Below are 24,314 nucleotides of genomic sequence, written 5' to 3' on the forward strand. Positions count from 1 at the left end.
CTACAATATAGGATGCTATAAAATAAAAGGCCTTATAGACTTATATTTTACAACTGAATGGGAAGTCACCAGAAATAAGACTACTTTCTTATTGAGCCCACCAACTAAGCATGTAGTTAATGGTATTTTCAGTTTAAACTCTGTATAACACACAATACCATAGAACTATATAGATGCTACATCTTGTGAAGTACAAATGGAACCTGACTAGAGATGGTCCGAACCCTCCGAGGTTCGGGTTCGTATGAACCCGAACGCTCGGCATCAGATTTCCGCTGTCTGCCCGCTCCGTGGAGCGGGTGGATACAGTGGGAGGACTGCCTGGAAAACTGGGATACAGCCTATGGCTATGGCTGTATCCCAGTTTTCCAGGCGGTCCTCCCGCTGGATCCGCCCACTGCACGGAGCAGGCAGACAGCGGGAATCATTACCGATAGTTCGGGTTCGTACGAACCCGAACTGAACTCGGTTCGGACCATCCCTAAACCTGACATTGACCTAGTACTCTAAAAAACCTCAGAGACACAACACACTGGTAACTTCACATTGAAATCCGAGCTAAGCAAGCTTCTACTTACCTGCTCTCTATGGGTTTTATAAGTACGGCAGCACCGAGTTCTACATCATCTAAAAATGGAGGAAAGATGACGATTCCCCTCGTTTGAGAGAATAACATTTTTAGAATGTAGCCAGTCTGATCTGATGAACCCATGTTGTAAAGGAGAGCCTATAGCTTGTTTTCCCAATAAAATAATATTTTTCAACACTTATGGATCCTGACTCGAACAGAGGTCAATTTTGACCATGTTGTAGTAGGGGTAACAAGGTCTGCTTGATTGGTGGCAGCTATATGCCCTATTGGAGCAAATGGACGGGGGGGTGTTTTTTATGTGTAATAGTGTAGGTAACCCTATCAAGGTCACACATGCATAGAGGAAACTTTTACATCAGAACAAGACTGGGGAGTTCAGGAGATGGTGACGTGAACGATTACCAGCAAGAGCGACAAGCCTTCAGTTTTTATACAATAAGACCTTGAATCTATAAATTCCCCTAAATTTGCTTATTCAGCGATTTCCTAACAGTTCGAAGGAGGCTGATTCATAGGCAGTTAGCAACCTGCAAAGATCTACAGCTCCATACAAGGTGGCAGCATTGGAAAATAAAATAAAACCCTAGGACCAGACAATGTCCTCTGACTTACTTGATTTAAATGGATAGTCATTAAAATAAAAGAAAGCCTATCCAAACAATAACTGAAACCTTAAGAATAACAGGGCTTTAGATAACATTCGGGAGAAGGTGTCTTTCACTCTGCATCTAATAGTCTTAGAAAAGCAAAAAAAGTCACAATGTATAAAGAAGAGTGAGGAACATGTAAATTATCAGAGCATACAAAGCCGTGTAATTTGCGAACAGCAGGAACATTTATTAGAAGGTCTCAGCCTCCAGGCCACCATTCATCAGCTGACCATACAAAACAAGCCGAATTTCTTTTTTTTTTAAACACTTAGACAGTAGAAATGTAAAGTGTACGGACCACTTTTTTTTAACATACTTATTGGCAATAGAACACACTGAAGACGACTAGATAGTGACATTAACATCCACAGTTGGGCTGCTGTAGAGGAGGGGGCTTGTCTGTCAGTCTTGTGCTCTGCTTTGCAGCGGTGATAGCTGGATCCGTCTCTAAGTTCTCTGACATTTTGTCACAGATGATATCCACAAGGCGCTCAAATGTCTGCTTCACATTGATGTTATCTTTAGCGCTTGTTTCAAAAAACTCAAAACCTGGAAGAGAAGGAGAACAATTCTTTAATTCTTTAAGGGGCAGAAGGGAAGGATCCAAAAAAATTAAATCCCTGGAAGATGTTAGTGTGTGTATTTAACTGAGCAGCATGTTCTAGTAGCCAAAATTTAATAAAGAAAATTACATTACGTGTTGTTAAAGATTTCATTGAACCCTCAGTGCCCCACCAGCCATTAGAAACATGGAGCCAATTGTCATGTTTAAAGGGGTACTCTGGGCAAGGACCTTTTTTCTATACATGGCCAGGATGGGGTGTTTAAAAATAATAAAGCACACTTACCCCCCTGCCTCCCATGGCGCTGCCAGTGTCTCATTTGCTCCATCCTGTTGGGAAGGGGGGGGGGGGCTTCTCGGACCTGACATTCTGACGTTGCAGGCCCACAACGTCCCAATACGAGGTCCCAGAAGAGGCCCTACAGCATGATGGAGCAGGTGAGATACCGACAGTGACACGGGAGGCAGGGAGGTAAGTGTGCTTTATTACTTTAAACACCTCATCCCTGGGCATATATCAAAAAATGGCCCTTGCCCGAGGTACCCCTTTAAGCATTATGGATCTCTTAGGATGGATATACACATGTCAGTGTTTTCTTTGGAAATCTGCAACAGTAAATCTATTCTGTTAGTCTCAGTGCAATTTCATCAGAAAAAAAACATTTGTTTCTGCAAGTTCTGAATTTTTGTAAGGAAAATATACAGATTTGTGTATTGGCATGGACCCAGATGGCAGCAGAGAGCACCATGTCAGACAAGAAAGAATATACCTCTTCCTGCAGGACAAACCACAGCTGGAAGTACTGGAAGGCTTCAGGTTTTTTTGAACAGATGTAACTTACAAATCTGTGTAACTTTTTGATACCAGTTGATTAAGAAGTAATTGTTTTTGTCCAGAGTACCCCTTTAATTCTGCTGTATAGAAGCCCATCATTAAAATGAACCTGTCACCACTCCTGGCCTGTCAGATTTAGCATACACATGCAATGCCCATGAGATACTTGGATTCCTCAATAATTTTTGAACATTTTTTTTTTGCTTTGTTATACTTACTAGACATATACTGTGTGACTAGATGCTACCAAATGGAGGCATGTCCCTACATAGTCTAACACTATCTAATCAGAGCTGAAAGTACAGATTGTGTAGGGACATCTTTAAGTTGTCTCCTGCCTGCTGCAATCACTCAACCTCAACCCAAAGCATAATGCTGCCACTACCATGCTCTAAATTGGGGTATTTTTGGTGATGGACACTGTTTGCCATTTGTTTTACTGAGAACCCAGAACAAACACCCTAACCTATTTCATCTTGATTTCTTTCTCATATACCTTTAGGCAAGAGGTAAAATGTCATTTGAGATTTTGTAACAGTGACCTTTACTTTGTAACTCCTGCACATACTGTACCTGCAATTGGTAAAAAAAATAAAATAAAAAATTGGATGCAAAATATCTGCCAGCTTTAGAAGCTTGTAATTCTTATAAAAATGTCATAGGTCCCAGTTTTTGACCTCCAGAAGTCAGCATAAGAAGCAAAAAGTGTTTGCACATATAATCTATTGGCTGTAATCTAATCATTTGTTCATGCACTCATTCTATGCTACAAATGTAAAATAGACAACACACCATATACTGATGCACGCTAATATAAGAAACTTTTTCACTATACCTTATTAGAAAAATAAACTTGTTTAATGTATCTTATTAGAAAAAAACTACTGAGAAATGAGACAAATTATCAGCTCACTGATACAGGGGCTTGTTGCCAATTTTAAGCATCACATTTTTTAACATAATTACAAAAGACTACTTGCTTAGCTGCAAATGGCATAGTGGTGGCTAAAGGAATTTGCTAGAGCTCTATGTTGGGAAGCAGGAGCTCATTGCCAAGTCTCTCATTCCAGGCTACTTAGTAGTGGTGTGGTCTGCTACTATGGTGACTATGGTTTTTTTATCCTCATACTCACCTAGTTGCTCTGCTAGGTGTTTCCCTCTCTCTACCGATATCACTCGTTCATCTTCCATGTCACATTTGTTGCCGACCAGTATCACTTGAGCATTGTCCCATGAGTAAGTTTTGATTTGCGTTGACCTGAAATAATAATATTTTATTAGTTGATTCAACACAGTTATAATTCTACATAGACATTTGAATACTTAGTTCAGAGGACCTAGCTGATTATATTAAAGGGGTGTTTTGCTCAAAAATAACTTTTAATATGTTGCTGCCCATGGGGATAACATAACAAACAGCATATTTTTACCTTTCCAGTCTCCCCCGTCATCCTATGTCATCCTCAGGTGATTGGCTGAGCGGGCTGTCACTCCCAGACGTTTGTTATGTTATCCCCATGGGCAGCAACATATGAAAAGTTATTTTTGAGCAGAATACCCCAGAAGACCTAACTTTTATATAAACTTTACTTGTTCCAGCTGTTTCTGCAGCATGTGCATAGTGTCTGCAAATCCCATTCCTATGAATGCAACAGTCATGGAAATTTTGGCAACAAAACTGATATGTGTGAATATACAGTGGGTACGAAAAGTATTCAGAACTCTTTAAATTTTTCACTCTTTGTTTCATTTGGTAAGTTCAAAAAAGTTCATTTTTTTGCTTATTAATGTACACTCTGCACCCCATCTTGACAGAAAAAAACAGAAATATAGATATTTTTGTGTAGAAGTATTGTAGTATTGAGTAGGAGCACCCTTTTGAGCTAGTACAGCCATGTATCATGCAACATGTTTTTCCACACCTGGATTTGGGGATCCTCTGCCATTCTTCCTTGCAGATCATCTCCAGTTTTCTCCGGTTGGATGGTGAACGTTGGTGGACAACAATTTTCAAGTCTCTCCAGAGATGTTCAGTTGGGTTTAGGTCAGGGCTCTGGCTGAGCCGGTTAAAAATGGTCAGAGTTGTTCTGAAGCCACTGTTATTTTAGCTGTGTGCTTAGGGTCATTGTCTTATTGGAAGAGGAACCTTTGGTCCAGTCTGAGGCCCAGAGCACTCTGGAAGAGGTTTTCATCCACAATATCTGTGTACTTGGCCGAGGACGGCAGAGGATCCCCATATCCTGGTGTGAAAAACTTTCACCATTCCCAAGAAGACTCATGGCTGTACTAGCTCAAAAGGGGGCTTCTACTCAATACTGAGCAAAGGGTCTGAATACTAGCTGTATGACCATGTGATATTTCAGTTTTTCCTCTTTAATGAATTTGCAAAACTATCTACATTGAATATATATCAATGATCAGCTTACCAAATGGCTGCAATGAAAAGAAGAGAAACATGGCATGCCCCTACAATGTAGCCCTCCTCTACACAGTAGTTATACTGTGTATCCAACTGCTCTCATGCTCTTATACTGTAAGTTCCCCTGTAGTTAGGCCTCCAGACGGCATTTCTATTACCCCCTCTGTAGTTATTCCCCCTACTGTATACATCCCCCCTCTGCAGGTAGTCCTCATACTTTATACCTTCACCCCCCCCCCCCTGTAATTGTCCCCCATATCCAGTGTCCCCTATTGTGCATCTTTCTACCCCTCCTGCCTCCCCTGCAGCTTGTGTTGGGCAGGTGGGGGTGGAGCATAACAAGTCTGGCACTGATTGGCTGATGCTCAGCCACCCAGTGTCAGGGATCTGGTCAGCTGACTATAACTAGGGTTTATTTTTGAAGTAAGGCATATTGGGAATGTGTCATCAGAAAATGATTTATTGTTTAAATAATGTTTTTATGTTAAACACCTTTTTTTTTATTTTGTTGGCGGCATTTTTTCCAATTTTCCATTTCTATCTATATTATAAAATAATCCTAAACTGTTTTGATTCTCACCATTGGGGCAAAAACTAATCTGAGACTTCCTGTTGTGTCTGTGGTGATAAGAGGAGTCTGCTGTAAAGTGATCTGTACAGCATTGCAGCGACATGTGACCCCAGTAAATAGCAGAAATAATAGCAGCTCCCTGTAAAATGACCTCTTTACAGGTCACAGAGCGCTCAGTGATGTTTTACATTTATCTAAAGAGGATAGGGGACGGTCATTTGTTTTCTATGTCCATGAGGTTTGCTGTAAAGCATGTCACTAAATACTGTTAAAAACAGCTCAGGAGGACCACATCCCCGCACCAGCACTAATCCATTAGGGTAAGAAAACTAAAGCAATATACCTAATGGTACATTCACTTTAACATAAAAAAAAATCCATCTACCTTGTGGTAAATTTTTTTTTAGCCCTGTACACAATAAAGAAGACATAAAATTCAAATCCCAAATGGACAGCATGGTGTAGGAATGTAGGTGTATGAGGATTTATGACTTCATTACTACTATTACTATCAATGCTCCCTTGTGTGGTACTGCCATTGAAACGACTAAAATTTTACTGTTACATTTACTTATGTGACTATTACTAGGTCACGGAAAAGGACATCCATGTTATTTCCACATTTATCTTTGTCACTCTTCTCTGTGAACTACTTTTCATTTTCATTTTTTCCAGAGGCAGATTCTGTACACATACATAACTGGAGAAACAAGCAAGTGCTGCGTCACATCTTTGCTGCTCTGGATAGTAGTATATATGTATGTGTATATGTATATGTATGTATGTGTATATGTATATGTATGTGTATAAATACCTTTCTTTGTACTGAAAGTTTGTATGTGTATGTGGAGATGGAGGGGGGATGATTGACAAAGGGAGCTAATGCTCTTGAAACATTGCCCTTGATGTGGATATGCTGGGATGTAACATCTCCCCTACTGAGAATGGCGTCCGAGTTGCAGATGACTGATTAAGGACGTTTGGAACATCTTGGTGCCATTGCTTTAATCACTGGGGGATATTTATACTTCATGCATGACAATTGTACAAGTTTTTGTGCGAAATTGGGGGGGGGGGGGGGGGGCACATGCCTTGGGATCATTTTTATCAAACAGCCATTATTTGTCATTAAATGACTGCTGTGTGACTGTGAAAACATAGCCTAAAGATGACTATACACCTTCCCATACACAAGAACGTTCACCATAGATGAGCTGTTCCTCTGTTCCCTATGGAGAGAGGTAAGCATCGAACAACGGAAAAAGCTAGGTTCAATTGAACCCCTATACACTTTATACCAATTGCTGACAGTATTGGTATAAAGTGTATGGAGGTCTCCCAAGGAGCCTAAAGGGGTTGTCCAGCGAAAATCTTTTTCTTTCAAAACAACTTGTTTCAGAAAGTTACATAGAATGGTAATTTACTTCTATTTAAAAAATCTTCCAGTATTTATCAGCTGCTGTATGTCATGCAGGAAATGTTTTATTTTCAGTCTGACACAGTGCTCTCTGCTGAGATCTCTGGCCGATACAGGAACTCTCTAGAGTAGGAGAGGCTTTCTATGGGAATCCCCATAGAAAACTTCTCCTGCTCTGGACAGTTCCTGTCTCGGCCAGAGAGCACTGTGTCAGACTGAAAATAAAACATTTCCTGCAGGACATACAGCAGCTAATAAGTACTGGAAGATTTTTAAATAGAAGTAAATTACCATTCTATGTAACTTATTGAAACCAGTTGATTTGAAAGAAAAAGATTTTCGCGGGACAACCCCATTTAGCACTGCTGATCAGTGCTGCAGCTCTTCGTACACCACCCTTTCAATTGACTGAATGTGACTGTTTTGTTTCTCCAAAATTTTTAGCATTTGGCCTATGCTCTTATTTTTGTCCAGAGCAAAATTTTGTCTAAAACTGGAATATTGCATATTGATTTTTTTTGGATATTAAAAAAATTATATATCATTTTTTGTAATATGTCCATTTCTATTATTAGTACTTCTTCAATAATATGTTTTGAATAGCTGTGAAACTTTTGCCCATCAGGGGACGCTCACTTCCAATTTTTGCATTGTTTTGGTCGGTGTGATAAGAGCGCTGAGAACATGACATCTGCAACAAAGTGAATTACTAATGAGCTAGAGCAAGGTACATTCTCCACAGCGACTGATGTAAAACTGCATGCAAGTGTCAGTGTATATGTTAAGTAGAGAATAATAATTGCATTGCACAGTGTGAAACTGACACATCTGACAAATGACAATTATTTCCCATTGAGATATCAGTAATTAAATTGGTCGGCTTTATGTTAACACTACTGTACTAATGGACAATAAAAGGTGGACTAGAAAGGGCCAGTACTTGGTACAGTTAGTGTGGGTTTCACCTCTGAATATTTCAGTGCTGCCTGAGGGTTAAAATGATTGCAGGGACCATATGGTGCTTTACTGGCAATTTTACAACTACTAAAACCATGTAAAATGGTTTACAAGCTCTAATAAGCATAAATCTTCTAGTCCTTTACTTTATGCTTAGTTGCATTACTTGCATATCCTGTATATCTGACAGCTGAACGAGCAACTTCCTGATTACTATTAAAGGGGTTTTCCAATAAAAATGTATTGATGATCTATCCTCAGGATAGATCAGTTAATCAGTAGGGAGTGTTGAGAGTTAGCACCATGCCAATGGCAAAAGGAATAGTAGAGGTACCAGTGCCAATTGCTTCCTAATGCTACGTTTACACGAAACGATTATCGGGCGAATTTTCGCGATAACGATCGAATTCGAACGATAATTGTATGTGTAAATGCGGTGAACGATCGAAAAATCGTTCATTTTGATCTTTTCACATCTTCATAAATCGTTGTTCGCCGATCGCAAAAAATTCGCCGATCGTTCCGTGTAAACAGTCGTCGCGCGATAGTCCGCCCACCCGCCGCCCGGCCCCCCGCTCGCAGCCCGGCCCCTCGCTCATCCGCAGCCCCCTGCGACGGCTTGATCGACACCCCCGCCGCCCCGATCGCTTCCCCCGCCGCACAGATTGGCTGAAGGGGAGCCGTTTGAAATTCCCGGCTCATCTCTTCAGACAATCAATGCAAGGCAGCACTGATTGGCTGAAGGGGAGCCGTTTGAAATTCCCGGCTCACCTCTTCAGCCAGTCAGTGCTGAAGAGGAGCACTGATTGGCTGAAGAGGAGCCGTTTGAAGTTCCCGGCTCATCTCTTCAGCCAATCAATGCACTGAAGATGGGAGCCGGAGATGTCCGAAGACCTGCTGCGCGGAGCAGGTAACGTATGCTCTGTGCCGCGGCGGTGGGCGATCGCATCGGCGGCGGGGGCGGGGGGCGATCGGAGCGGCGGCGGGGTGGCGATCGGAGCGGCAGGGGTGGCGATCGGAGCGGCGGGGGTGGCGATCGGGACGGCGGCGGGGGGGGCGATCGGAGCGGCGGTGATGGCGATCGGAGCGGCGGGGGGGTGGCGATCGGAGCGGCGGGGGTGGTGATCGGGGCGGCGCATGGGGCTGCGGTTGAGCGGGGGGGCGGGCTGCGGGCGCACGATCGCAAAACGATTTTTCCGTACAATATATCGTACCGTCTAAACGCTGATCGTTATAAAAAAAAAAATCGTTACTTCGCCAATAATCGCCTCGTGTAAATTTAGCATAACTCCTTGTGAACCACATTCCTATTCTGGAATGCAATATGGTCCAAATGCTCCCCCTTTTAAGACACATGGCAACAACACATAAGGTGGTGCTTTAACATTACTAGAACTTTTTGAATGCTAATAAACTGACCGTGACCAATTTGCTAACACCCAAAACCACAGTGAAGGGGCTTACTTTGCACCACTCCAAATTGTTCAAACTAAAAAATATCTAATTGAGCGAATCTTACATCAAGTGCCATCAATACAATAGGAGAATCACTTTACTTAAGGCCACCATACACCTCCAATAACTGACAGCTTAACAATCGTCCAGCCCTCAGTTATATTTCCCACCCGCCGTCCGTCCTCCCTATACACAGGAATGTTCGGCATGGCCAAGTATTCTCTATGGGGTGGGGTAAGCAGCAGCAAGAGAGCTATAGCTGTGGCTTATCTCTCTGAACAAAGTGGTCAGCTGTGATTTTCCATTACGGCCAACCTCTATTATCACAGACCTCATCTGTCGCTGGGTATTCACAATGGCACCATACCCCTTATACCAGCGATCAAATCCTCCACAAGAGGTGGGTTTGGCCAACATAAGTCAAAGATGTATAGGGACCTTTAGGCTAAAACCTCAGCCCTTCCTACAATCCCAGTCTGTCTAGCCCAGCTTAGACATCAGGAAGCCCACCTTCTGTGACTAGCACCGTCTCTTGTCACTAAGTAAATCTGGAGATGCCAAACAAGGGAAACATGCTAAGGCCCATGACCAAATCTAATCTCAAATCTAGTACACTGACCAGAAAAAAGCAATAAAAAAATCAGGAGGGTCTTAAAGGGGTTGTCCAGCAAAAATCTTTTTATTTCAAATCAACAGGTGTCAGAAAGTTGTATAGATTTGTAATTTACTTCTATTAAAAAATCTCAAGTCTTACCATACTTATTAGCTGCTGTATGTCCTGCAGGAAATGTTGTTTAATTTTCAGTCTGACACAGTGCTCTCTGCTGACATCTCTGGCCGAGACAGGAACTGTCCAGAGCAGGAGAGGTTTTCCTGTCTCTGCCAGAGATGTCAGCAGAGAGCACTTTGTCAGACTGAAAATAAAACAACACTTCCTGCATGACATACAGCAGCTGATAAGTGTGGGAAGACTTGAGATTTTTTTTTTATAGAAGTACAGTGGTACCTCGGTTCTCGAACTTAATTGGTTCCGGAAGGCAGTTTGAGAACCAAGCAGTTCCAGAACCGAGCAGTTGTTTCCCATAGGAAATAATGTAAATGTGATTAATTGGTTATAGCACCCACCAATAATTACCTACAATACTCATTTATTACATTGAAAACAGTGCCCAGTTTAATCTCTACAGTACAGAACAGCACTATGCCGTACAGTACAGTACATTACAGAACAGCACTATACTGTACTATACAGAGCATCCTTTACTATATAGTGCTCCCCCCCATCCCAGCACTGTATGGGAGATGGTGGTGCACTGACTGTACTACTACTGTACTGTGTGTGCACTCCAGCAATCTTATACAGTGCTGTACTGAATGTGAAGCCTCACCAGTGCTAAACTCACCAGGTACAACTCACCATCCACGCTCACAAAAACGATCAGATATTGAGCAAAGTTTGAATTCTGATCGCTACTTACAGTTAAATTTTCGCCCGAATACCGCAATATTACTGTACTTCAAGACTGGGTGCCCAAAAAGTGTTTGAGAACCGAGCAAGAGTTTAAGAACCAAAGAAAACTTTCCTTGAAAATACTGTTTAAGTTCAAAGCAGTTTGAGAACCGAGGTACCACTGTAAATTACAAATCTGTATAACTTTCTGGTATCAGTTGATTTCAAAGAAAAATATTTTCAATGGATAACCCCTTTAACGTGTTTCCCTTTACAATGACAGTTCATTAGGAGACCTAGAATGTAGAGGCCAAAATGGCCAACATAGGCCGGAGGCCTATGATGAAAGTTTAGCAGGCATTCATGGATGGTGAAAGCCTGCGGACAAAAAAGAAAAAGCTGATTAAGCCTGTAGAATTTTGCACATTACAGCTGGGTTCACACTACGTATATTTCAGTCAGTATTGTGGTCCTCATATTGCAACCAAAACCAGGAGTGGATTAAAAACACAGAAAGCATCTGTTCACACAATGGTGAAATTGAGTGGATGGCCGCCATATAATAGTAAATAACGGCTATTATTTCCATACAACAGCCGTTGTTTTAAAATAACTGCAAATATTTGCCATTAAATGGCGGCCATCCACTCAATTTCAACATTGTGTGAACAGAGCCTTTCCGTGTTTTTAATCCACTCCTGGTTTTGGTTGCAATATGAGGACCACAATACTAACTGAAATATACGTAGTGTGAACATAGCCTGAACAAGATGATGGGGATCATGATTGACATAAATGATGCCTAGCTCCTTTTATACAGAAGCCGTGCCACTTTTCGGACCCAGCGGAAAATGTCTCTGAAGTGTCTAAAAACTATAATAAATGTGAAGAAAAGTCCAGTGTGACAGAATTGGGGTTCAGATACATTAGTACATCTGGGCCTATATATCTATACAGCCTGACCACTGCTTTTAAAAGGGGTTATCCAGTGCTACAAAAACATGGCCACTTTTCCCCCTCTCTTGTCTCCAGATTGGGTGGGGTTTCAAACTCTGTTCCATTGAAGTAAATGGAGCTTCATTGCAAACTACACCTGAACTGGAGACAAGAGAGGGGGGAAAAGTGGCCATGTTTTTGTAGCGCTGGATAACCTCTTTAATACAGAACACTATTCGGTAACCTTGACAATGAGGTAAGGAGTAGCATATCAGGAAAAGAAGACAGGCTTCCTAAATGAATGTATTTGCAAAAATATTTGACTTGACAAGCCCTTCAAATATAACTATGTAAGCTGAAATGGAAATACCCCTTTAAAAATGAATAACTTGAACCACTAATTCTGCCTGGAAATAAACGCTGGTCTCTGACTTAAAGCATACCATTCATTGCTTTCAGGTAAGTTTTTAGCATAAGCTGTCACTATCTGTTCACAAAGAATAGCTGTATGTGTGGCCATTATATAGTTTGTATGTGACGTTTTCACCAGTTTTCCCCTCTGTAGGCTCAGTTTTCCTTGAGCTCACGTTTTACTGCAGCTCCACCCTTCTCTCTTCCCCTGCAGTGTACGGATGCCAGTGATCACTTGAGTGTGAAAGTGCTGAGTGTGAAAAATTGTGCTAATTAGAATCATGTGTAATTAGGAAATCTATAACCACATTGTGCAATCACCTAAGTTGCTGATTCTAATACCAATTATCACTTAAAGGGTTATCCCATGAGTCTTTCTAGCCTGCAACATACAGGCCTCCATATAGTGAGGAAGTATAATGTTCCTAAGCAACCAGGGCTAGCTTAACCCCTTCATGACTGAGGTCATTGATGCCTGGATGTCACTGTCAAATTAAAGCAATGTTCCTCCCCGCCTTCTAAGAGCCATAGCGTCATTTTTTGCACCATGATCTCTATGTTTTTATTGGTATCATATTGGTGTAAGAGAAATTATTATTTTTATTTTTTTTTCTTATATATAATAAAAAAAAATAGCAATCCTGTTTTTTCCCCGCTTTTCCTTTACAATGTTCACTGCCCACACTGTGGACAATTCTGCACGCTACGATATGTAATAGGTTTATTTTATATGTCTTTTTTATATTTTTATTTGTATAATGGGAAAGGGAGTGATATAATTCTTTATTGGGGCATTTTTATTTGTGTTTTTTTTTTTTTTTCAAACATGTTTTAAAACTTTTTTTATTTATTTATTTTTTACACATTTTGTATTGCATATATAAGTCCTTAGAAAACCTATATATGCAATGCTCTGATTGCATATACTGATGGCAATGGCATAGCATAGCATTCATCAGTATTATGGGCGATCTGTACATAGAGTCTGTCTGAGAGCAGACTCTATCTACAGAATGAAGATCTGACAGGATGGAGGTAAGTGGCTTACCCCCGCCTGCAGACACAAGTGATCAGGACCCACGATCAGTCAGTGACAGGTCCTTGTCCTGTCACTGACTACCTTAAACGCAGTGATCGCTATGCATTGCAGTGTTTAAGGGGGTTAATGACAGGAAGCTGCGAGACTGCGACTACCTGTCATTATGCCCGTGTCTGGGGACAGTAATGTGTGCAGGGCCTATCACATTGGAATGGTCCTGCACACATTAAAACCCCTTCCCTCTCAGGAATGTTTATATAAGTTCCTGCTGCACAGGGTAGTGCAGCAGGAATATATATAGCTGTATGGCTGACATGAAGGGGTTAAGGGTACTTTAGGGTCAGTATGAAGCAGCCACCACCAGGGGCTACCACCAGAACATCTCCAACAATGTCCCTGTAAAGGGGGAAATATCAATACCAGAGAGTAAGGTAATAATCACAAATATCAGTAAAATAAGTATCCTATACTTTTCTGTGCTGGTCCCTTGTACAATGTCTCAAAAATCAAGGTTACAGTTACAGAATGCCAACATCATCAGCTTTGGTCCATCTTTGTGCAGAGTACCAAAGTAATACAAAAGTAGGCCTTCTAATCACTTTTTAAACCATGATGGTGTCTCTCCTGCTGCACCTGTGTAGTATCTGTTCTACTTGCCAGAGAATACTGGATTTGCTCAGCATTCACTCTGATAAGCAGAGAAGTTGCTGTTTACCAAACTCCTCCACATCATTTATGTGATCATAGTAAAGAGGGGAGGACTGCAACAGTAAGCAGGCACTTCAATAAAATAACAAATTGAATATCTAGCGATAGAAACATTTTCTAATGGGTTAAATTGGGAAATATGGGGAAAACCAGGTGCTTTGTTTAAGCAAGCACAATGAGGGATAATTATTAAAGGGAGAAAAAAAAATGTTTTCCAATTAACTAGTGCAAGTTATACAGATTTGGAAATTACAACTATTTAAAAATCTCCAGTCTTTCAGTACTTATCAGCTGCTGTATGTCCTGTCAGTAGTGTATTCTTTGCAGTCTGGCATGGTGCTTTCTGCTGCCACCTCTGTCCATGACAGGAACTGTCTGGAGCAGTAGAAAATTCACATAGAAAACATCTAATGCAGCATAGAGCACTGGAAAGAATGCACCACTTTCTGCAGGACATGCGGCAGTTTATAAGTACTGGAAGACTTGAGATTTTTAAAAAGAAGGAATTTATAAATATGCATAACTTTTTGACACTGGTTGATTTGAAAACATTTTTTTTTTCTTGGTGTCCATGTTTAATTGTAAGGCATCTATTTTATCATTGGTCTGGGACATTTTTTTTTCTAATCCTTCCTAATCCCCAGAGCATAGATCAGTAATAGTTTCCTGTCAATTTCAGACCCTGGAGAGGGCACAGTTACTTATGACACCCTTCCAAGCCCTGGCGCCCAAGTATTCCCCTCTGCATTAGTGACCCCCTAACATATGTTCAACAGAATATTCTCCTTTGAGTACATAAAAGTCTCTATTCATTAAACTCTAATGGATAATGGGGCATTACAGTCTCTGGAAGGACAGCCGCAGACACAGATCCACTAGACAGCCTCACTAATGATAAAAATGAAATCCTACATGATGACCTATCAGGCTACAGAGGGATAGCAATATTTGCCTGGGATTGTGTTCAGAAGTGACAGCTCTTCACGTACACCTCGTAGCCCGACATGATGGATTATGTGCACAAAGATGTTATGCAAATAGTTCATTACTGCAAAAGGAAATATCACAGGAGGCAGACGTGTATTTAAGGAGCGGGGGAGAGAAACACTTATCCATTATCTCTCTTTTTTACAATCCCAAAGGCTTGTCAAAATAGAGGAAATATTCCTCTCGTGTAAAACCAAGGCGATATCTCTCCTTAAAATGACTTCGCAGGATTCATTTATCAAGACTGCTTTGTCTGCCGGTGATATATTGTCCTAGTTTTCTGTCCTGTCATTGACTAATTGGATTTTTCTTATTTTGCTATTTTGACTTATTTCTCTTTTTTAAGTGAGTGTCTATTAAAGGGATAAACACCAATCAGCAATAACATTAAAATCATTGACAGGTGACGTGTATAATATTGGTAATATTGTGACAATGGAGTGACATATATATTAGGTAGTGAGTGGACAGTTAGTTCTTAAAGGGAATGTGTTGGAAATTGAAAAAAATGGTCAAGCGTAAGGATCTGAGTGACTCTGACAAGAGCCACACTGTAAGGGTGAGGTGCAGGGGCATAACTACCACTGTAGCAGCCATAGCGGCTGCTACATGGCCCACGGCATCAGGGGGCCCATGGCCTGCCTCTGGGATACACTGGGCCCCCCTGAGATGTCATCATTTGCAGCACCAGGAGGCCGAGCAGGTTCTGCAAATGTCCCTTTAACTGCAAGCACTCCGGACCACCGCTTTCAGTTATGCAGTTATGACTACACTTGATGGCTTAGTGGTCAGTCAGCAGTCAGGGGGGCCCAATCAAAAGTTTGTTATGGGGCCCAGCCATTTCTAGTTACGCCCCTGGTGAGATGGCTGCGTCAGCGCATCTCCTGTGGGAAATTCCTGGTATGCCATGGATAGTAGCTACCAAGGTAGGTACAGGGTGGACCAAAGAAGGACAACATTTGAATTGGTGACAGAGATGCCTAAGTTAATATGGCCTGATCCCCACAAAAGCTAATGAAGTACATATTGCGGATGGTTGCAGAATGAACTCCCTCTTGTTCCTATGAACTTTGTCTTGTTACATAAATTGGGAAAAATAAGTATTTGACACACTGCCGATTTACCAAGTTTGCCCACCTACAAACAATGGCGAGGTTTGCAATTTTTATCGCAGGTACACTACAACTGTATGAGACAGAATCTTTTTTAAAAATTGAAGAAAATCACATAGTTTTATTTAAAAAAAATATTTAGCATTTTATTGCTTGACATAAGTATTTGAGACAATAGAAAAACAGAACCTAATATTTGGTACCGAAAATTTTATTTGCAGCTAGTGAAGCCAGATGTTTCCTGTAGATCTTGACCACGTTTGCTCACACTGCAGCAGGGATTTATCAGATCTTTCAGGTTTCGGGGCTCTCACTGGGAAACACTGAGTTTCAACTCTCTCCAAAGATCTTCTATTGGGTTCAGTTGTGGAGACTGGCTAGGCCACTCCAGGACCTTGAAATGCTTCTTAAGGAGCCACTCCAGCTTCAATTCTCTTATGAGGAAAGAAGGTTATTGGGCAAAATCTTACAACACATTGCCCCATCCATCCTCCCTTCAATGCAGTGAAATCGTCTTGTCTAGAAATCATATCCTAAATATGATCTTTTCACCTGCATTCTTCATAGTTGTGACTGTGTTCTTGGGGTTGTACTCATCCTTCTGCTTTCTACAAACACAGCAAGCGGAACTGATACCAAAAAGTTCTATTTTGGTCTCATCTGAGCACGTCTCCTCTGCATCATCCAGATGGTCATTGGCAAACTTCAAACAGGTCTGGATATGTGCTTGCGAGAGAAGGGGGACCTTGCGTGCCCTGAAGGATATTAATCCAGTTTGGCATAGTGTGTTACTAATGGCAATCTTTGAGACTAGGGTCTCAACTCTCTTCAGGTCATTGACCAGGCCCTTCTGTATAGTTCTGGGCTGATTCCTGACCTTTTTCAGAATCCTCCTTATCTCACGAGGCAAGATTTTGCTAGCAGCCACAGACTGAGGAAGATTTAAAGCCATCTTGTATTTCTTCCATTGTCTAATAATTGCATCAACAGTTGTTGCCTTCTCACCAATCTGCTTGCTTATGGTCCTGAAGCCCATCCCAGCCTTGTGCAGGTCTACAATTTTGTCCCCGGTGGCCTTAGAACGCTCTTTGGCATGGGTCTCAAACTCTTTAGCTTTGGCTGTCCAGGCATGATGGGAATTGTAGTTTGGCAACAGCTGGAGGGCCGCGAGTTTGAGATCTCTGCTCTTTGGTCTTGGCCATGGTGGAGAGGTTGGAGCATGATTGAATGTGTGGACATGTTTCTTTTTATAGGGGTAACAAGTGCAGGTGCAATTAATACAGGTAATGAGTGCAGAGTAGGAGAAGCTTCCTAAAGGGACACCCGCTAAACTTAAGTTATCATTAGATTATACATCAGTAGAGTATGCAAATCAGATTCTATATCTACAATTTTTATCTTTCTATGTTCTTGCATTCCTTTGCTACAAATGAAGTAGTCCTCTGCATTTTATTCTTTAAATAAGTAGTCCTCTCTATGCTGCCACATGCCCAGTTAGTAGAAATACAGCGGGGAAATAAAAAGGAGTAGAAAGATACAAATTACTGATTTGGAATCAGCATCCTTTATCCTACTTACAGATGACTATAGTTTGTGAGTGGAGTGGGTGAGTTGGAGGTAACAGAGTCCCTTTAAAGAAAAATTAATAGGTCTTTGAGAGCCAGAATTCCTGCTGGTTGGTAGGTGATCAAATACTTATTCCATGCAAGGTACATGAATTATTTAGATAGATTCTGTCTCTCACAGTTGAAGTGTACCTACAAAAAATTGCATTTGTAGGTACGAAAATTTGTAAAATCAGCAAGAAAAAAAAGGGATACATCTTGATGGCGTGATACATAGTGAAATTCAGTGCTGATTTTGGTGAAGAATTTAGTGTGCCTTGGATTTCTGATACCGAACTTTAAGCCTCTGTGTGAACAGGACCCAATACTTCACTGTTCCCCACACACTGTGACAGAGTTGAATGAACAGGTCCTTTAGAAGGCCTCAGGCAGCAAAACTCTCTCACTATTTGCTAGTCTGGGATGATATATATTGAAGTTCCTGCACCCTAATGCAGAATATGTAACAAGGCCCAGCTGTGGCATCCACTGGCGGAACTACCGCCGTAGCAGCCGTAGCGGCTGCTACGGGGCCCCGCCACATCAGGGGCCCGTGACGCGGGCCCCTGGAGCATACATATCCTGCAGCACCCGGCGGCTGAGCATGCCTCCCGGGTGCTGTAGCCGGGGGCCGGTCCCGTGCTCCTCCCGACCCGGAGACTCCTTTCCCCAACCATAGGGAAAAGGAGTCACTGGGCCAGGAGGAGCACGGGACCAGTCCACAGCGCTCCTGTCACCCCCTGTCTGATGCGCGGCTGCCGTCTGATGCCGCGTCCTAGCCCCGGCAGCGCGCGTATCATAGAGTTCTGTGTGGGCTTGTGCTGCGGTTCGACTTCCGGCACAGAGACGTGTGCCGGAAGTCGCGGCCACAGGCCCACACAGAACTCTATGATACGCGCGCTGCCGGGGCTAGGACGCGGCATCAGACGACAGCCGCGCATCAGACGGGGTGACAGGAAAAAGGCTCGACGGGGGAGCGTGTTGTTAGGTGAGTTTTTTTCTTTTTTTTTTAAACTTGCTTTCCTCGGAAGGGGGCATCTATAAGGAAGGGGGGGGAGAGAAGGGGGCATATATAAGGAAGGGGAGGGAGGAGAGAAGGGGGCATCTATAAGGAAGGGAGGGGAAGAGGAGGGGGCATCTATAAGGAAGGGGGGGGGAGAGAAGGGGGCATCTATAAGGAAGGGGGGGAGAGAAGGGGGCATCTATAAGGAAGGGGGGGAGAGAAGGGGGCATCTATAACTAAGGGGGCATCTATAAGGAAGGGGGGGAGAAGAGGAGGGGGCATCTATAAGGAAGGGGGGAGAAGGGAAGGGGGCATCTATAAGGAAGGGGGCATCTATAAGGAAGGGGGGGAGAAGAGGAGGGGGCATCTATAAGAAAGGGGGGGGAGAGAAGGGGGCATCTATAAGGAAGGGGGCATCTATAAGGAAGGGGGGGGGGAGAAGAGGAGGGGGCATCTATAAAGAAGGGGGGGGGGGAGAGAAGGGGGCATCTATACGGAAGGGGGGGGAGAGAAGGGGGCATCTATAAGGAAGGGGGGGGAGAAGAGAAGGGGGCATCTATAAGGAAGGGGGGGGAAGAGGAGGGGGCATCTATAAGGAAGGGGGAGAAGAGAAGGGGGCATCTATAAGGAAGGGGGGGGAGAGAGGGGGCATCTATAAGGAAGGGGGGGGGAGAGAAGGGGGCATCTATATGGAAGGGGGGGAAGAGAAGGGGGCATCTATAAGGAAGGGGGGGAGAAGAGAAGGGGGCATCTATAAGGAAAAGGGGGGAGAGAAGGGGGCATCTATAAGGAAGGGGGGGCAAGAGAAGGGGGCATCTATAAGGAAGGGGGGGGAAGAGAAGGGGGCATCTATAAGGAAGGGGGGGAGAAGAGAAGGGGGCATCTATAAGGAATGGGGGGAGAAGAGAAGGGGGCGTCTATAAGGAAGGGGGGAGGGGGACATCTATAAGGAAGGGGGGAGAGGGGGACATCTATAAGGAAGGGGGAGAGGGGGACCGTCTATAAGGAAGGGGGGGAGGGGGACATCTATAAGGGGGGGGGGGAGAGAGGGCCATCTATAAGGGGGGGACACCATAGAGGGAGAGCAGGCCATCTATAAGGGGAGAACATAGGGGGAGAGGGGGACAACATAGGGGGAGAGGGGGATATAAACGTACAACATTGGGGGAGAGGGGAACATCTATAAGGGGACAATAAAGGGAGAAAGGGGGCCATCTATAAGGGGACAATATAGGGGAAGAGGGGGCCATCTATAGGGGGGGCAACATAGGGGACCATCTATAAGGGGACAACATGGGGGGCATCTATAAGGGGGACAGCGGGGGGGGGGGGAAACATAAGGAAGCTATCTATAAGGAGGGGCGACAGAGAGGAGGGCCATATACTAAAATGGGATCACATAGAGTCAGCCTGCCCACTAAATGTGGGTGTAAAGGGGCAAATACAGATGTGCAGTTGGTAGAGATGAGGATGGTGACTAATGTGTGTGGAGCCTAATATGTCTGTCTGGCAGATTCTGTGGATTCGTGGCCCGGAAAGGTTCTCATAACGGCACAGGACAGATGGAAAAGAAAATGAAAAGGGAAGAACTCCGATCAGAGAAGACGTCTCCTGTAAGTCACCTGATGTAACTGTACTGTAATTTTTATGGTGTACAGAACCTGTGTAGAGCTGAGTGTGTTGATGGCATAGTGGTCGGTCAGAGGAGGGGGGCCCCAATCAAAAGTTTGCTATGGGGCCCAGCCATTTCTAGTTACGCCCCTGGTGGCATCATTCTGCTCATATTTGGAAGAGGGACCTGTTGGGCCAAGGAACAGGGGGGAATTCTGCCCCCACCCCCCTATAGTTATATAGTTGCTCTATAATGGAAGACATTTAAAAATATTAGAAAAAAAATCTAAAATCCTGGTCGAAAGCAGCAATATGCATCTGGTATAAATATCATTTTGTGAGGTGTTTCTAAACCGATTAACATGTGTATAAGATATGCTAACTGGTCCTAGATGAGAAGCAGACATACAGAGAAGACATTAGATGCGTTTGAGATTCTGGGAAAGACAAGCCCTGGTTCCCATGGAAACTGCCTTCTCCATTTTATCAAAGAGAAGAATACTGAACGTCGCCCTATGTATTTACTTTGTGTTACAAAATATTGGATCAGCAAAGTGTCCCTTCAAATGCTGGGAAAATCCCTCTCTCTTACCCGTCCTTATAATTGCCTTATTTGCATTCACACCTTTCCTTTTATCCTGGCACAGTCGTTTTTGCTGATTTTTTTTTGGACATTCACCAATATATATTTAAAAAAAAGGGTTTGGACAAAAGAATAAATGTTTTTAATGGGTTTTATAGCAAGCAACATTCTCTTTTCTAGCTCTTCTATGAACACAACATCTAACTATACCGAGATACCTCGATACGTGGAACACTCCTCAAAGACAAATACTAATATTGCCCTTTGCCCTTTGTTAATTTGGAAGGAGAAGATTCCAGCCAACACATTTCATGCTCAAAGGTGTAATCTACTGCTTCTTAAAGGGGAAAATCAGAAAAAAAAATTCTTTCAAATTAACTGGTGCCAGAAAGTGCCAGAAATTTGTAATTTACTTCTATTAAAAAAAAAAATATCTCGTCTTCCAGTACTTATTAGCTGCTGTATGTCCTGCAGGATGTAGCGTATTCTTTTTAGTCTGATACAGTGCTCTCTGCCGCCACCTCTGTCTGTGACAGTAACTGCTCAGAGCAGTATTAAATCCCCATAGAATACTTTTTCTGCTCTCCAGACTGGAAAGAATACACCACTTCCTGCAGGACATGCAGCAGCTGATAAGTACATGAAGACTGGAGATTTTTTTAATAGAAGTAAATTACAAATCTGTATAACTTTCTGGCACCAGTTGATTTAATTTTTTTTCTTTTTTGCTGAACTACACATTTGAGTAAAGAATAAAGCTGTGCAATTTTACTAACAAAGTGCTAAAATCTCCTCCGTTCAAATTGAAGACATCCAAATTTTTTTTTAGTAATGTAAGTCAATGAAAAATGGATTCTTCACACAACAGCCATTTTTTTCCATGAAACAAAAATAATAAATGGACTGCAGTGTGAAGCAGGCCCGGACTGGTAATTTGGCACACCGGGCAAATGCCACTGGGCTGGCCGGATAACCAGTCCATGGGCCACCCGGGTTGCGCGAGAAAAAAAAAATTAGATTATTAAAAATGTACAGCACCGCCACGGCCATCCGCCGCCGCGCGGCTTAATTAGCAGCCGTGGGCCGCGGCCGGGCTGAGGGCTGCGTGTGGTAGGTGAGGGGGGAAAAAGTGAACATCCGATCCCTGCAGGTCCTCTTCCGGCAGCTCGAGTCTTCTCTATCATCTTCCAGCACAGGCAGCTTTGGTACAGAGACTCTGCCTGCGCCAGATGTGCCGCACAGCCTCTATCTTTCCTGTGTGTGTGTGTCTTTAAGACGCACACACACAGGTGAATGACAGCGGCTGCGGGGCACATCTGGCGCAGGCAGAGTCTCTGTACCAAAGCTGCCTGTGCTGGAAGATGATAGAGAAGACCCGCGCTGCCGAAAGAGGACCTGCAGGGAGACTGCTGCCGGGAGAGAGGAGTGGCTGGGGAGCGTGTGACAGGTGAGTTGTTTTGTTGTTTTTTTTTGTTGTTGTTTTCTTTGTTCTCGTGGGTGGAGGGCACATATATAACTAATTGGGGCACAGAAGGAGCAAGTATAACTAATTGAGAAAAAAAAGGGGCAAGCCTGAGGGGAAAAGACACTCAGCACATCCAATTTTATATATATATATATATATATATAAAAGAATTTTATTGTAATGTACAAGCTAAAGAAAAGGCTGTATACAGTGATAAATCCCTTTTATCTCTGTATATATACAGCCTTCTTTTGTGTGTTTTAGCTTGTACATTACAATAAAATTCTTTTATTTATATATACTGTATGTGTGTGTGTGTATATATAATTGGATGTGCTGAGCGTTCTTTTTCCTCACGCTTTCCCTTTTTTTGTTCTCAGTTATCATTTTCTGAGGTGGCTTGCACTCTTTATTGTCATTTATCGTAAGCGTGCGCTTACTTTCCTTTGTTTTAAGTATAACTAATTAGAGCATGTATAACTAATGTTGACATAGAGGGGGCACATATACACTATGGGGCACATATACACTATGGGGCACAGAGGGGGCACATAAACACTATGGGGCACAGAGGGGCACATATACACTATGGGGAAGAGAGGGGGCACATATACACTATGGGGCACATATACACTATGGGGCACAGAGGGGGGCACATATACACTATGGGGCACAGATGGGGCACATAAACACTATGGAGCACAGAGGGGACACATATACACTATGGGGAACAGAGGGGGCACATATACACTATGGGGAAGAGAGGGGGCACATATACACTATGGGGCACATATACACTATGGGGCACAGAGGGGGCACATATACACTATGGGGCACAGATGGGGCACATAAACACTATGGGGCACAGAGGGGGCACATATACACTATGGGGAACAGAGGGGGCACATATACACTATGGGGAAGAGAGGGGGCACATATACACTATGGGGCACATATACACTATGGGGCACAGAGGGGGCACATATACACTATGGGGCACAGATGGGGCACATAAACACTATGGGGCACAGAGGGGGCACACATACACTATGGGGAACAGAGGGGGCACATATACACTATGGGACACATATACACTATGGGCCACAGAGGGGGCACATATACACTATGGGGCACAGAGGGGTCACATATACACTATGAGGCACAGGGGGGAATATATAACTAAATGGGGCACAGAGGGGGCACATATAACTAAATGGGGCACACAGGGGGCACATATACACTATGGGGCACAGAGGGGGCACATATACACTATGAGGCACAGAGGGGGAACATATAACTAAATGGGGCACAGAGGGGGCACCTATAACTAAATGGGGCACATATAACTAAATGGGGCACAGAGGGGGCAGATATACACTATAGGGGGCACATAAATACTATATAGGGGCACAGAGGGGGCACATATAACTAAATGGGGCACATATACACTATAGGGGCACATAAACACTATATAGGGGCACAGAGGGGGCCTTCATACACTGTAGGGGCACAAAAGAGGCCTATATAAACTATATGGGGTCATATGATGTATATATACACTATATGGGGGCACATGATGTGTATATATACTATACTCTTGCTGTGATCAATGTGTTCCTAGATTTCCAGGAGGGATAACAGGGGAACAGCACAATCACAGAAGAGCGGACAGATCATCTATAGTATTCTACCTGTGACTGCGTCTGATCACTGGTGTATTCTCTTCTATAGTCTGCAGCATCTGTGTACACCTGGTATCTGATGTTAATATAGTCAGTGTATGGCGCTATTATTATATGACAGTAAAGCTAAAACATCTTCTGCTGGACATAGTTGATGCAGTGGTTGGGGAGAGATATATATGTGGGCTGGTGGGGTTTGTGTGCCAGGGCTGCTTTTCAGCCCCAGTCCAGCCCTGGTGTGAAGCTAGCCTAAGCTGGAAATTGT

The 24,314-nt window shown here is 43.1% G+C and overlaps 1 protein-coding gene across 2 annotated transcripts in view; it reads right to left on the reverse strand.

The window, feature by feature from the left end:
* Positions 1-485: 485 nt before the first annotated feature.
* Positions 486-24,314, reverse strand: part of RAB3C (RAB3C, member RAS oncogene family) — a 120,719-nt gene continuing 96,890 nt past the window's right edge. For both annotated transcript variants that reach the window (XM_069964613.1, XM_069964612.1), the window contains exons 4-5: positions 3,773-3,897; positions 486-1,791 (exon numbers count right to left, since the gene is read on the reverse strand). In XM_069964613.1, coding sequence (XP_069820714.1) covers positions 1,601-1,791; positions 3,773-3,897 — 316 coding nt within the window. In that variant the 3' untranslated portion in view covers positions 486-1,600. The remainder of the gene's footprint in view (positions 1,792-3,772; positions 3,898-24,314) is intronic.

Source organism: Dendropsophus ebraccatus, chromosome 3 (assembly GCF_027789765.1).
Source record: "Dendropsophus ebraccatus isolate aDenEbr1 chromosome 3, aDenEbr1.pat, whole genome shotgun sequence".
Taxonomy (NCBI): domain Eukaryota; kingdom Metazoa; phylum Chordata; class Amphibia; order Anura; family Hylidae; genus Dendropsophus; species Dendropsophus ebraccatus.